The 12,815-nt window shown below is 51.8% G+C and overlaps 1 protein-coding gene across 2 annotated transcripts in view; it reads left to right on the top strand.

Moving 5' to 3' along the window:
- Radil (Rap associating with DIL domain) overlaps nucleotides 1-12,815 on the top strand; it is a 72,455-nt gene that overhangs the window by 41,261 nt on the left and 18,379 nt on the right. For both annotated transcript variants that reach the window (XM_021162360.2, XM_021162363.2), the window contains exons 3-5: nucleotides 3,401-3,648; nucleotides 4,595-5,224; nucleotides 7,520-7,557. In XM_021162360.2, the coding sequence (XP_021018019.1) occupies nucleotides 3,401-3,648; nucleotides 4,595-5,224; nucleotides 7,520-7,557 (916 nt within the window). The remainder of the gene's footprint in view (nucleotides 1-3,400; nucleotides 3,649-4,594; nucleotides 5,225-7,519; nucleotides 7,558-12,815) is intronic.

Below are 12,815 nucleotides of genomic sequence, written 5' to 3'. Positions count from 1 at the left end.
CTAAGAATTCAGGGATTGGAAGGTCCTCAAAACTGGTCTCCCTGACCGAGTGGTTTGGGCCCTTGCTTTCTATGGCCTTGTCTTGAGGAGGGGACAGATCAGAAAGTCCCATGCTAGCGAGGTGCTTTAAAGCAGTCAGAATTCTATGATGTCTGCTTGAAGAAAATCTTTTAAGAGTGAAGAAAAGCAACCAGGCATGGTGCACAGGCCTGTAATACCAGTCTTCAGGAGACTAAGGCAGGAGAATTAGGAGTTCCAGGCTGGCCTGGAAGGAAGACCCTGTCTCAGAAAACCAAAAACTAAAAAGAAAAACCTATGTTTAACTGACTCCTGGGTACCTGCCTCCCAGAGGTGCCATGTTTGTTTAGAATTCTTAAAGATAAATAAAGCCAGGCATAGTGGTATGGATGTGTAATCCCAGTACTGGGGAGGCAGTCAGGAGGATTTCATAACTGTTCTCAGAACAAAACAAGACGAGGGCTGAGGAGCCAATCCAGTCAGTAAAGTGCTTGCCTTCCAAGCATAGGGACCTAAGTTTGATCCTCAGAGTCCCCCCCTTTAAAAAAAAAAGCCAGGTGGCATACACCTGTCACCCCAGTGCTGGGAAGACAGGGACAGGAAGATCCCTGGGATTTCCTAGCCAAAGTGCCTAACCTGTTTGGCAAGTGAGAGACTCTTCAAAAAAACGCGGTATGACCAGTGAGGTGGCCTTGCTGCCAAGCCTGATGACCTGAGTTGGATCTCTGGGACCCACATGAAGGAGAGAACTTGCTTCACAAAATCAGATCCTTGTTCTCCGTGTTCCTGCTCACTGCACATGCACACACACATAAACATCGCCCTACTACAATGCATAAGTAAATAAATAAAGATATGACTCGGATATCTTAGAGGGCTGGAGAGATGGTGGCTCAGTGGTTAAGAGCGCCGACTGCTCTTCTGAAGGTTGTGAGTTCAAATCCCAGCAATCACATGATGGCTCACAAACATCCATAATGAGATCTGATGCCCTCTTCTGGGGTGTCTGAAGACGGCTTCAGTGTGCTTACATATAATTAATAAATGTTTAAAAAAAAAAGATATGACTCGTATCACATGTCGTCCACAAGACTTCCTATTAAACCCAGCATGTCCATCACAGCATTCATTTCCCTCCCACCTGTGAGCTCAGCCATGCTGTGAGTCCATTCACTGAGGCCTTTTCTGTGTGCGCCTCTCCACAAACCAGGGGCATCACAGGGCTTGTAAACTTAAGCCTGTGGTATTGGGCCACATGTCTCTCCTGCTAGCGGCTTTTCCTGCTGTATCTGGAGTATCATCTGCAGTGTCTGCAACTGAGCCGCAGCCCCTCTTTGGACAGGCTGGTGCAAGGTGTATGCCCCTCATAGCAAGTGACAGAGGAGGAGGGAGGCATGAGATTACTGTTGGCCCTGTGCACACGAGGCTTGGCTGGTGTCCGTAGTATAAGCTGCTGCTGTGGCTACTACACAGCCTTTCCTATTCAGTGTGCTTTACTGGACATTGCATACATATCCAGCCACTGCTACTCAGAGCAAAAGCCTGGACAGCGAGCCCAGCCAGAACCAAAGAACAGGACCTGGTGGGAGGAGAGAAACCCCTGCATTGGCATCAATATTGACAACCATGTTAGACAGGCCTGGACTAGGAAGGGGGCACATCTGACAGGATAATGCTGTCTTTTCTCAAAGCGAAAAGATTTCAGTCAACTATGACCTAACATAGAACCTTGGGGCCTTCTGGGAGCCCTGGGAAACAAAAGAGGAGGGGCCCCTTCAGCTGTGCTGCTTTCTGCAATGCCAGAACTTCTGGGATTCCCCAGGGAATCCCTCCTCCCCACCACCCAGCCCTGGATTTGGAGAAGAATTTGTAGGAGAGCATCATTTTGTACCGTGTTTTCGTCTTTCAGGTCTGGCCCCGTGGTTGTTTCAATGAGGCCAAGCCGAGGAGCTGGCATTCTTTACAGATTGGGGGCAGGGCAGGGCAAGGCAGGGCAGAGTGCCTTACCTGCTGGGCACCTCTCTCTTGCTGTGCTGGCCAGCTGGGCTCTGCAGCAGGCAGAGCAGCCTCATAGCCTGGCACTGCGGCTGGCAGCCCCCATCCTGCAGCCCCGGCCCCCCGCGGGCTGCAGATGCGCAGGCAGCCTTGTGCACGGAAGGGCAGAGCTTAGAGCTCAGCCACCAGCTCCCGGTAAGGTGCGCATAGCAGTCCGTTCCTGGCCTCCCTCTGGCTTTTGTCTAGTTCTGTTTGTAATGGCTGGAAGAAAGGATGCTACAGACAGGGACAAAGCTGCATGGCGGGGACTCAGCAGAGGGCTCAGGGAAGAAAGCTCCAGGGTCAGCTGGGAGCATTGGATTGGGTCCCCAGGGCTCCCTCCATCCTGCTGGGAGCTTTCCCAGCAGTGGTACTTTAGAGAGCATTTCCTGCGTTTGAAAGCATGAGGGCTTTAAAGTGTCTGTCTCATGGAGTGTAGTGCTATTCCCCAGCAGCATGTGACTGTGTGTGCGGGGCTGGGAGCACATATTCTTGTGTTGATGTTTCTGTACCTGTGTGTTGTACATAAGAGTGTGAAATGCAGAATGTATGTGCATGTGTGCTTGTGGCTGCATGAGTATATATGTTTTATTGTGTTTGTGTGTTACATTTGTGCATATATGTGTTTGTGTGTGCATGTATATTTGTGTACATTTTTACATGGACTTCTATTTGTATGTGGTTTTACACATTTATATATTTCAGTGCATATACATTTATGTGCACTTGTGCCTAAATGTGTGTTCATGTGTGTGTGTGTGTGTGTGTGTGTGTGTGTATGTGTATATGTCTACTCAAGGTCCATGATGGCTGCTGGAAAGCCAGCCATGCTGTGGCTGGAGCAGACCATCAGGTGACTGGCGGCTTGGCCAGTTCTGCCTTGTGAAGTTACTGGCTGGCTTTATCACTTCTAGCTAGAATACCCTACCCCCAGTGAGTTTACTCTGACATACATGGGCTTGGAAGGACAGGGCAGGTGGTTCAGGGGCAGGGCTCTGTGCTGACATGATGATCAGATCTGAGCAAGGCTGTGACAGGGACATGTTTTATAGGTTTGGTGATGGTAGCCATGGTGCAGGCTAAGGTATAGGATGGTTGCCTCTGAGCCACAAGGAATGGACATTTGGGCTCCTGTTGGGGCGGGGCTTTGGGAGCTCTCTCACCGTCTGGGCAGTACCCAAACTTTTAAAGGACATAGACATCGGCCAGAGGCCTTAGGCCTCCTCCAGACCTTTTCCGACAGAATAATGACAGGTGTCTAAGTGACCCAATGAGACTCAAAGTTTGGCAGTCTGAGAAGTGGGTGATGAGATCTCTGACCACTTTCCTTCACTCATTCTGTTTCCAGGGATAAACGCCCAAGCCCGGAGGCTACAGCGTATCCGTGCCAAGGGAACCACAGCCCTCACCTCTGAGGCTGCTCAAAGCTCCCCACCGACCAGGCTGCGCCGTACAGTCAGCGAGACCAGCCTAAGCCCAGCACCATCGCTACCTGAGGCTGCCCAGAGGCCTGAGGAGCCCGTCCCTGAGGCCATGCGTTACTCACTGTACCAGTGCCCGCACCTGCTGCTGTTGCAGGGCTACAGCCAGCAGCACGTGAGCCACCCCAGTCCCCAGCACTGCTGCCCCTTACCGGTAGCCCAGGCCTCATCCTTCCTCCAACAGAGGCAGCTGTGGGATCTCCTCTAAGGCTGGGAGGATGCTGTGGAGGTGGGAGGTGGGGCACAAGGCTGCTGCTACCTTTGTCGTCTGTCCAGGCACCAAGCCAGGGCTGTCACTAACCTTAGCCCTCATTGGATCTTGGTGCCAGACCACTTCTCAACTTGTATCTCAGGTCTTTGGAGTAGGTGTGTGTGTGTGTGTTATGAGACCAGGTGACACTGGGAACTAATCATGACTTGGAAGCTGTGTTGTCTGATCTCCTCTCCCCTCCCCCTCCCCCTCCCTCTCCCTCTCTCCCATCTCCTTTTGGAAACAATGTCTTCCTATGTAGCCCAGGCTGGTATGAAACTAACCATGTCATATGAACTCGATTCTTCTGCTTCAGCTTCCTTCCCAAGTGTAGGCATGATTGGCCTGTCCCAGTAGACTCGGTTCCCAGAGCCACTTCCTACTTCTTTATTTGGGTCCCAAGGAGCCAGCCCTTGGTGAAAGCCTACTGTCATTTGTCTTTGTCTTTGCTCATTCCTGCTCTGGTCTCTGGGCCTGTCACAGCATCCACGGGCTCCTGGGCTCAGTCTCAAGAGAATCCCCATGCTGAACTGAGACCTGAGGAGCAGGGCCTGCTCTGCTTCCTGGGGAGACTTGAGGGAGTCTGGAAGCCCTTTCGTGGCTGTCGGACCCTCGCCCCTTGATAGGTCTCTTCTGTGTAAGGAAGCCGCATCCTCTGGGTCAGGCTGAAATAGCCAGGGGAGGGTTACCAAGGTCAAGGGTTACTGGTGGCTTTGGGGTGTGTAGCCAGCTGCAGGAACAGGGACACTGCTGTGCTGGTGCTGGCATGACCAGTGTCATTCTTGTCCTAAATTGCCTGTCTGCTCTTTAGGACAGCCTGGTGTACGTGCTCAGCAAGGAACGGCACACAGTGGGCCAGCGCACACCGTCTAGCAAACCCAGCATCAGCTTGTCTGCCCCAGACATCCTGCCCCTGCACTGTACCATTCGCCGCCATCAGTCCCCAGAGGGTGGCCCGGCAGGGACCAGGCTAGTGCTGGAGCCCATCACAGGGGCTCCGGTGTCAGTCAACTTCTCAGAAGTGGGAAGGAACCCTGTGGTGCTACAACATGGCGACCTCCTCTCCCTGGGTCTCTACTACCTGCTGCTGTTCAAGGACCCTGGGCAGGCACAGCCACTGCCTGCTTGTGCCCTTGCCCGTCTTGGGGCGGCACCACAGAGCTGTAGAATGTGTGGTGCGGTGCTCAGAGCCCGTGGGGCCCCTTCCTTGCCTGCTGCTGTGGTCCGGCGGCGGTCACTGCTCCTGGAGTTTGAGCCCGATGTGGAGGACACACTGCTGCAGAGGATCATGACACTGATTGAGCCTGGGGGTGACGACCACAAGCTGACACCTGCCTTCCTCCTCTGCCTCTGCATCCAGCACTCTGCCACGCACTTCCAGCCGGGTACCTTCAGGCATCTCCTGCTCAAGATCTCCAAAAGGGTCCGAGACACTGTCTGGGTGCGTGAGTGTGATGGCCGGTGTCTTTACCGGGTGCCTGCCACTACTGTGATGTCCCCACAATGATGTCAGACTGAGGAAAGGGCTGGCTTCTCCACATGTACCTCTCTACCCAGCAGGCCACCAGGTTGGGGCACTGCAGGCCTCAGTGTAGCATTTAGCCTTCAGAGTGAGTCTGAGCCTGCTAGACCACTGCCAGCGGGCTCAATGCCCTGTGGTTTCTACCAAGTCAGTTTGGTGGAGGCTGCAGGACAGTCAGCTGTCAGCTGTTGGCACTCTCCCTCCATGTCAGAGCTTCTCAGCCTGGGTCAGTAGACTTGTAGGGTAAAGTGGGGGCATGCAGAATTCCTCATTATGGTGCTAGTCCCCTATATCTCATGGGATACTTAGCAGTGTCCATGGCCTCACCCACTGCAGGCTGTCCCCTCCCGGAAAACACACATACACTCACACACACACACACACACACACACACACACACACTCACACACACACACACACAAAGGAATCTTCCAGCAAAAACTCAGCAGTGCCACCTGTTGGGCAGGGCAAACAAAAGCATTGAAACAGGCTGCCTGGGACTCAAGGTCTCAGCCGCCTTGCTGACTCTTGCCTTGAAGGTGACCTGACTCCTGAGGACCAAAAGGGTCTCTGTTGCTCAGAGCTGTTAGAGACCCCCAAGTATCCTGACTTTGCTCATCACCATCTCTATAATCGCAGGATTCAGGGCCAGAGAGGAGTGGATCAGACTCACGGAAACAGAGCTCTGGCCTTAGTGAGAGGCCTGTCTCTATGTAAATAAGTAAATAAGGGAGAGAGAGAGAGAGATGGAGGAATGAACAAGCATGTGCATGCGCATGCTGGTTGTGAGTGGAATGGGAACTGTGTCATTTCCATCATAGGGTGTGTGTGGGTTGTTGCACAGAAATGAGAAGACACCTGAGTTGGTGGAAAAGGCTTTTGAGAGTGGAAAGCCTAGCTGCGAGGGAACAGCAGAGCTCAGGTGTCTGTGACCACTTGCCATGTTTTTCATGCTGATGGAATGATGTGTATTCACGAGTGGGTTCTGTCCTTGGCCTTTACTGTGTGTGCATGTGTGTGTGTATGGTGGCCTGTCCCATGGCTTGTGTGGAAGTCAGAGGACAACCTATGGGATCAGTTCTCTCTTTCCACCTTTCTGTCTGTTTATTTCATTAAATATGACACCTTTTCAATGATATTCATTAGGGAAAATTAAAAATTTATGAAAGCACTAACTAGGGGGTATAATTTTGCTACAAGAGGAATTCCTCTCATCTAAGATGGAAAGTATGGCCTTTTATGTATTGTAGTCTTTAGAGCTCAGTGCTCTTGGGTTGTAGAGATAGCTCAGTGCTTCTGAGCACTTGCTTGTCATGTAGATGACTCACATCAGAAAGCTCACAACTGCCTGGGACTCCAGTTTCTGGAGGTCTGATGACCTCTTCTGAGTCTCCTAGGGGCACACATGTGGTGCACATAAGCAGACGCACACAGAGACCTAAAAATAAATAAAGATTTAAAAAGGAAGTAGGTCTAGGCATAGTGGCTCACACCTTTAATCCTGGCTTTGGGAGGCAGAGGCAGGCAGATCTCTGTGATTTTAAGGCCAGCCTGGTCTACATAGTGAGTTCCATCACAGCCAGGGTTACATAGAAAGTCCCAGTCTCAAAAACAAAACAAAACCAAAAACGCCCACCACCACCCCTCCCCCAAAAAAAGAAAAAGAAAAGAAAAGGGATAAGGATCCCTACTCTAGAGAAGCCGACCTGCTCAGAAGGTTGGCTTGTTTGTCTGAGCCAGGCCTCACAGCCCAGGCTGGCCCTGTCTCCCAAGTGGCAGTGCTGGGCTGGCAGATATGTTTCTCTGCCGGCTGCTGGCTTTGGTAATGTCTTCAGTGCTAGAAGAAGCAGAAGTCACAATGTGCCCACATACATGCCATCCCTGCCAGATTTGAGGGCGCTGTAGAGAAGGAAGTCCCCACTAGTAGGTCTGACTGCCATAGCTCAGAATAGTGATGCAGGCATCCCTTTAACACTGCATAAACTCGAAAAGACAGTTCAGGGTGTAGTGGCTCCCCTTGTCCCTTGAGGCAGCCTTCAACCCCACTGCTCTGTCACCTTTATGTGGGTTCCAGGGATAGGACTTAGAGAGTGTGTGGCAAGTCTGTCTCCCGCTGACCTGTCGGTCCTGCAGGCCTGGGATGCTGTGCTTGAGTATGTCCTGCTGCTGGTCTGTTCCTCACATTTGCTTTCATTTTACTTTTTTCCTTTCTAGGAGAAGACCAAAGAACTAGCAGAAAAGCAGGCACAACTGTAAGTGTGACCTAGTTACTATCCCTCCCTTAACATCAAGTTCCCCTGCAGCCTCCCTGGGCTTGGCTCCAGATCCATCCCTCTTCCCAACCACCCTGGGAAGCTGTAATGGGAAATTTCCTAGGTAGGCCTGGTGGTGCTGTTTAGGAGGCTAAGGCAGGAGGATTGCAAGTTCAAGGTTTGCCTGTTCTAGATAGTGACTACATGGCCAGCCTGGGCAGCTAACGCAGACCCTGTCTCAAATAGGAAGTAAAAAATATCACAGAGCTCTGACCTAGACTCTCCCATTGAGGGGTTGTGGAGTGTGGGTAAGCTGTAGACCTCCTGCTTAGGATGCCACAGTGAGGTGAAGGAGTGGCTTAGCATAGATCACTTGCCTAGCACCCGGGAGGACCCAGGTTCAATCGTCAGTACTAAATCAACAGCAGACACTCCACAAAAGGCTCACCATCTGCTCAGTGGTAGAATAATTACCTAGCATGTGCAACACACACACACACACACACACACACACACACACACTGCATTCCCCAGAGCATCTTTAACACAGAGAGGAAAGATTTGTTTCTGAGTGGTCCCACACCTTACTTTCCTGGTTAACGCACCCTAGCCCGGCTTCCATGGAAAGTACACTGGCAGGATTTGTGGGTCACCCTGGATTACATATCATCAGATTTGCTGACACTGAGGCCCATAGCATGTGTCCTCCCAAATTGGAAGCCTTCATGAGAGGCCTCTTGGTGGGACTTGTCAGGGCAGCAGTGGCATATCTGCAGGATAGATACCAGGAGGGAGTCTGTAAGCTGCAGCCTTGGCTCTTCCAGCATGCTAGTACTAAAAAGGAAGCTTAGAAAGTCAGGCCCAGGGCTGCGGTGTGGCTCAGTGGGTAGAGCGCTTGCCTGGCATGCAGGAAGCCCTGGGTTCCATCCCCAGCCCACATAAACCAGGTGTGGAGAGACAGGCCTGTAATCCCAGCACTCAGATGCGGAAGGGTTGGGGTGGGGCGTGTGTGTGTCAGAAGTTCAAGGTCATCCTTGGTGACATAGTGAATTTGAGGCCAGCCTGGGATACATGAGACCCTGTATTTTAAAACAAAACCAAAACAAAAAAATCCCAGACAGTACCTGTGACACGTGTGGGTGTTTTCATACTATTCGAGTAGCCGGAGAAGCCATGCTGGCCTGGTAAGGCTGAGGCTGAGTTGAAAGTGGTCTCTGTGCTAGCAAGTGGACTGGAATTGTGAGACCAAGGGCTCCACCTACTGGCCACATGTTCCTACCACAGACTCAGCAGCATGCTGTTGCTTACAGGTGCCTCAGGGTTGTGCAGTAACCTCCTTTTTGTACAATAGAAACAAAAGACACAGAGGTCAGGACAAAAGGCTGGGCTCCTGCCATCCTCAATCCCCACCAATGGACTTGAGCTCAGGCCACCTCCCATGCTTGCCAGTGTCATAAGCCAGTGGGACCCCTGGAGTCCGCAGCTTCATGAAGAGAGACCTGACAGGTCTATGCAGACTAGCCAGAGGCAGCAGTGATGCCAAAGGGCTATTGACCACATGGCAGATCTCAGAAGAGTTGCAAAGGTATTGGTCCTGTTCCCACAGTGGAGATGCAGGGCTGTGTCTCCTGCTTTCCCTCGGACAGGAAGAGCCAAGGCCTTCCCTTTAGCAGCTTGTCCCTGCTGTATTTCCAGAACTCTCAGGGTTCTGTTCTCATCCCTAATGCATGCTCATTGCTTTTTTTTTCCAATTCCTTTTTCCTTTTGAAGAGAATGAATCAGTACAAGGACATAGGACAGTACAGCACACAGCAGTCAATCCCACAAACTCACATCTGGGCTCAGCCTGCCCACAGGCTGCCAGATGTTTCTCCTCTGCTCTGTGGACACGGAGGCTGCTTCCCAGATTTCCTGGCCTGGCAACCATGCACTTCCAGTCCAAGTCCTTATGCTCAGCTATGGCCAGCCAGCCTAGCCTATTCAGTGAGCCTTAGATCACTGAGAGACCCAGTCTCTAAAGCAAAACGGGCAGTGCTCTTAAGGAATAATACCTAAGACTGCTCGCTGAACTACACACACAGACACACACACACAGATACAGAGACACATACACATAGAGAGACACACACACAGATACAGAGACACATACACACAGAGAGACACACAGACAGATACACACAGAGAGACACACACAGACACACACATACAGATACAGAGACACATACACATACACAACAAGACACATACACACAGAGAAAAACACGCACACACAGACACACATACATAGAGACACCCACACAGATACACATGCACAAGTACACACAGACACATACACACAGACACACACAGAGAGACACAGACACACACAGAGACACATACACATAGAGAAAAAACCACAGACACATACATACAGAGACACCCACACAGATACACATGCACAGGCACACACAGAGACACATACAGAGAAACACGCACACACATACATACACATACAGAGAGACACACAGACATATACATATAGAGGCACACAGACACACACAGATACACCCACACAGATACACATAAACACACACATTATATACCTCCACATCATACTCATATCCCACACAGACAACATACACACACATACAAATTGACATACGCACCCCACCTCCTTCCTACACCTTCCATACATCCTACAAACCACACACACATACCCACACACACAGTACATAAACCTCTCACATACATCTCATGCCCCCACATCTCCCTACATGCTCCAAGCCCCCACACCCCCACAACACTCCCACACTCCCACATCACAGGTATCCCTCTCACCCCGCCCCTCCTGCTTCCTGCCTCTCACTTTATGACTTGTTTGCTCCAGCCGCAGCCCCGCTGTTTCCCAAGGCACCTTGTGCTGTAATTTGCATTTCTAATCTGTGTTTATCTCAACTTGGCCTTGTTCTTTTCTTACCAGTGTTTGTTTTCTTTCCCCCCTAATCATTATTTCTGGTTCCCCTCCCTCAGCATGGACTGTTTTCCTCCTGCCTGATGTCATCCTGGGGTGACTTTGTGCAGCTGTGTGGTGACCCACCTCTTGGACTTGGGGTCAGAAAATGTGTCCATCTGCCTTGCTCTCTCTCTCTCTCTGTGTGTGTCTGTGTGTGTGTGTGTGTGTGTGTGTGTGTGTTGCAGGGTGCCAGAGGAGCCTTGTCCTGTTCTGCCTTTTCACTGAGCCTGTAGCTAGCTTACTGGTGCACAGGCTGCTGGCCAGCCAGAGAGCTCCCAGGATGCTCCTTTCTTAGAGTGACCACCATACGATGTGATGATATGATGGTATGATGGGGGTTGTGGTTGCCTAGGCTCTCTAGGCAACAAGATACATGCTGGTTTCCTTCCCGTGGGAGCTGCCCTCCCCTTTGGGTTCCTGGGGAAATTGAGGAAGGCAGTGATCTTTAAAACAATGGAGTGGGGCTCTCAAGATCAAATGACTGCTCTTCTGAGCATGTGCGGCTCTTCTGCATGCCACTGTATAAGTCACGCTGGGGTGAAGAGCCAACAAGACTTGGTGCTGTGCAGGCTCAGCAGCTGACACAGGAGAGATGGGCGCCAGCCAGCTTCTTCCCACCCAGGCGCAGGACAGAGAGGGCACCATTGTTTGTGGACTAAACTGAAATTAATGGCCGGGTAGAGCCTGGGACTGCAGGGGAGAGTCTGGCAGCCCTGGGACAACAGGAGAAAGACCAGACCCTCCCTCCTGACCCCCCACCTCCCATCAGCCCCATTAAGTCCCCAGACAGTTCCCATGGGTGTGGACAGTTCCTTAGGAGCCCCAGGCTGTGTAGCAACACCATGGCAGGCATTTGTGGCTCCACAGTCTTTAACTTTGATCTTCTCCAGGCACAGATTGGCTTGGGGAGCCTTCTGTATGCTTCTAGGCCTGCATATCTGGACACTCTATGATAGGTGGAAATGCAGCCCCTCTAACTCTCCACTGAGGGACCCTGAGGCCACCAGTGAGGGATTCTTGGGTTTTTTCTTCACATGAGGCCAGCCCAGTTAGATCTTGGGGTGGGTGATCCTTCTGAGGGAGTGCTCATGGTCCCAGAGGCGCATACCTAGGTGAGATGTTCAGCAGATGTGGTTGGAGAGGCTTATGGGAGATTCCTCCATCCCTAAGCCTTAGGGTCCTGGGGTGCTGCATCAAGGAAGTGAGGAATTGTGCTAGCCATGGCAGGGCCAGCATTTGGAAAGCTGAGACAGCAAGTTAACTAGTTCAAGGCTAGCCTGGACTACATGTCAGAATTCTGTCTCAATAAATACAAACAATGAATACTTGTTGGCGTTTCAGTGGATTGTCAGGGCCTAACTAAGCACAGTCCCAACATAACAAGTTCACAGAGGTCCCAAGAGTCTGGTTAGATAATAGAGTAGATGCAAGTCACACTGAATGATTGACAACCACGCACCTCTTCGTGCTGCTGGATGAGACTCAGTCTGTGAGCCAGTGAAGGGCAGCCGGGGCCAGCCAAGCCACTGTCCTCCTAAAAAGGGATGCTTAGCTGGAAGGAGGGGAACCTGGGGTGAGAGGAACCTTGCCTGCTGACTGTAAGAGGAGTCTGAGCTGCCCAGGAACTCTGGTGCCCCCTGAGCAGTACCCAGTTCTGTTTTCATTAACCAGAGTGACAGTGCCCCCATGTGGATAGCACAGCAAACTGCAGAAGGGACTGTGGGAAGCGGGATGGTCCTGCTCCCCTTCATACTTCAGAAGACTCCATACTCTAGGGGCTGTGTCAGCACCAGGACTTCCTGAGTCTGAGGGATATGCTTTGCTTCCCGCACAGCCTCTTTCCTTGTGCTGCTGTGGATTGAACTGAGGACCTTGCACAAGCTAAACAGACGTTCTACCAGTAAGCTATTCTCCTCCATCCCCTACTGATGCTAAGCCACATCCCCACCGAGGAAGTCTAGGCAAGGCCTCTGCCACTGAGCCACGCCCCCAGCCCCTCACTGGGGGATTCTAGGCAGGGGCTCTACCACTGAGCCACGCCCCCAGTCCCTCACTGGAGGATTCTAGGCAGGTGCTCTACCACTGAGCCACACACCCCAGCCCCTCACTGGGGATTCTAGGCAGGGGCTCTACCACTGAGCCACACCCCCAGCCCCTCACTGGGGGATTCTAGGCAGGGGCTCTACCACTGAGCCACACCCCAGCCCCTCCCTGGGGGATTGTAGGCAGGGGCTCTACCACTGAGCCAGGCCCCCAGCCCCTCCCT

This window comes from Mus caroli, unplaced genomic scaffold (genome assembly GCF_978045245.1).
Source record: "Mus caroli unplaced genomic scaffold, Mus_caroli_1 scaffold_4, whole genome shotgun sequence".
NCBI classification, from domain to species: Eukaryota; Metazoa; Chordata; class Mammalia; order Rodentia; family Muridae; genus Mus; species Mus caroli.
Note: the sequence above shows the minus strand (reverse complement) of the source record. Positions and strands in the feature narration are given on the sequence as shown.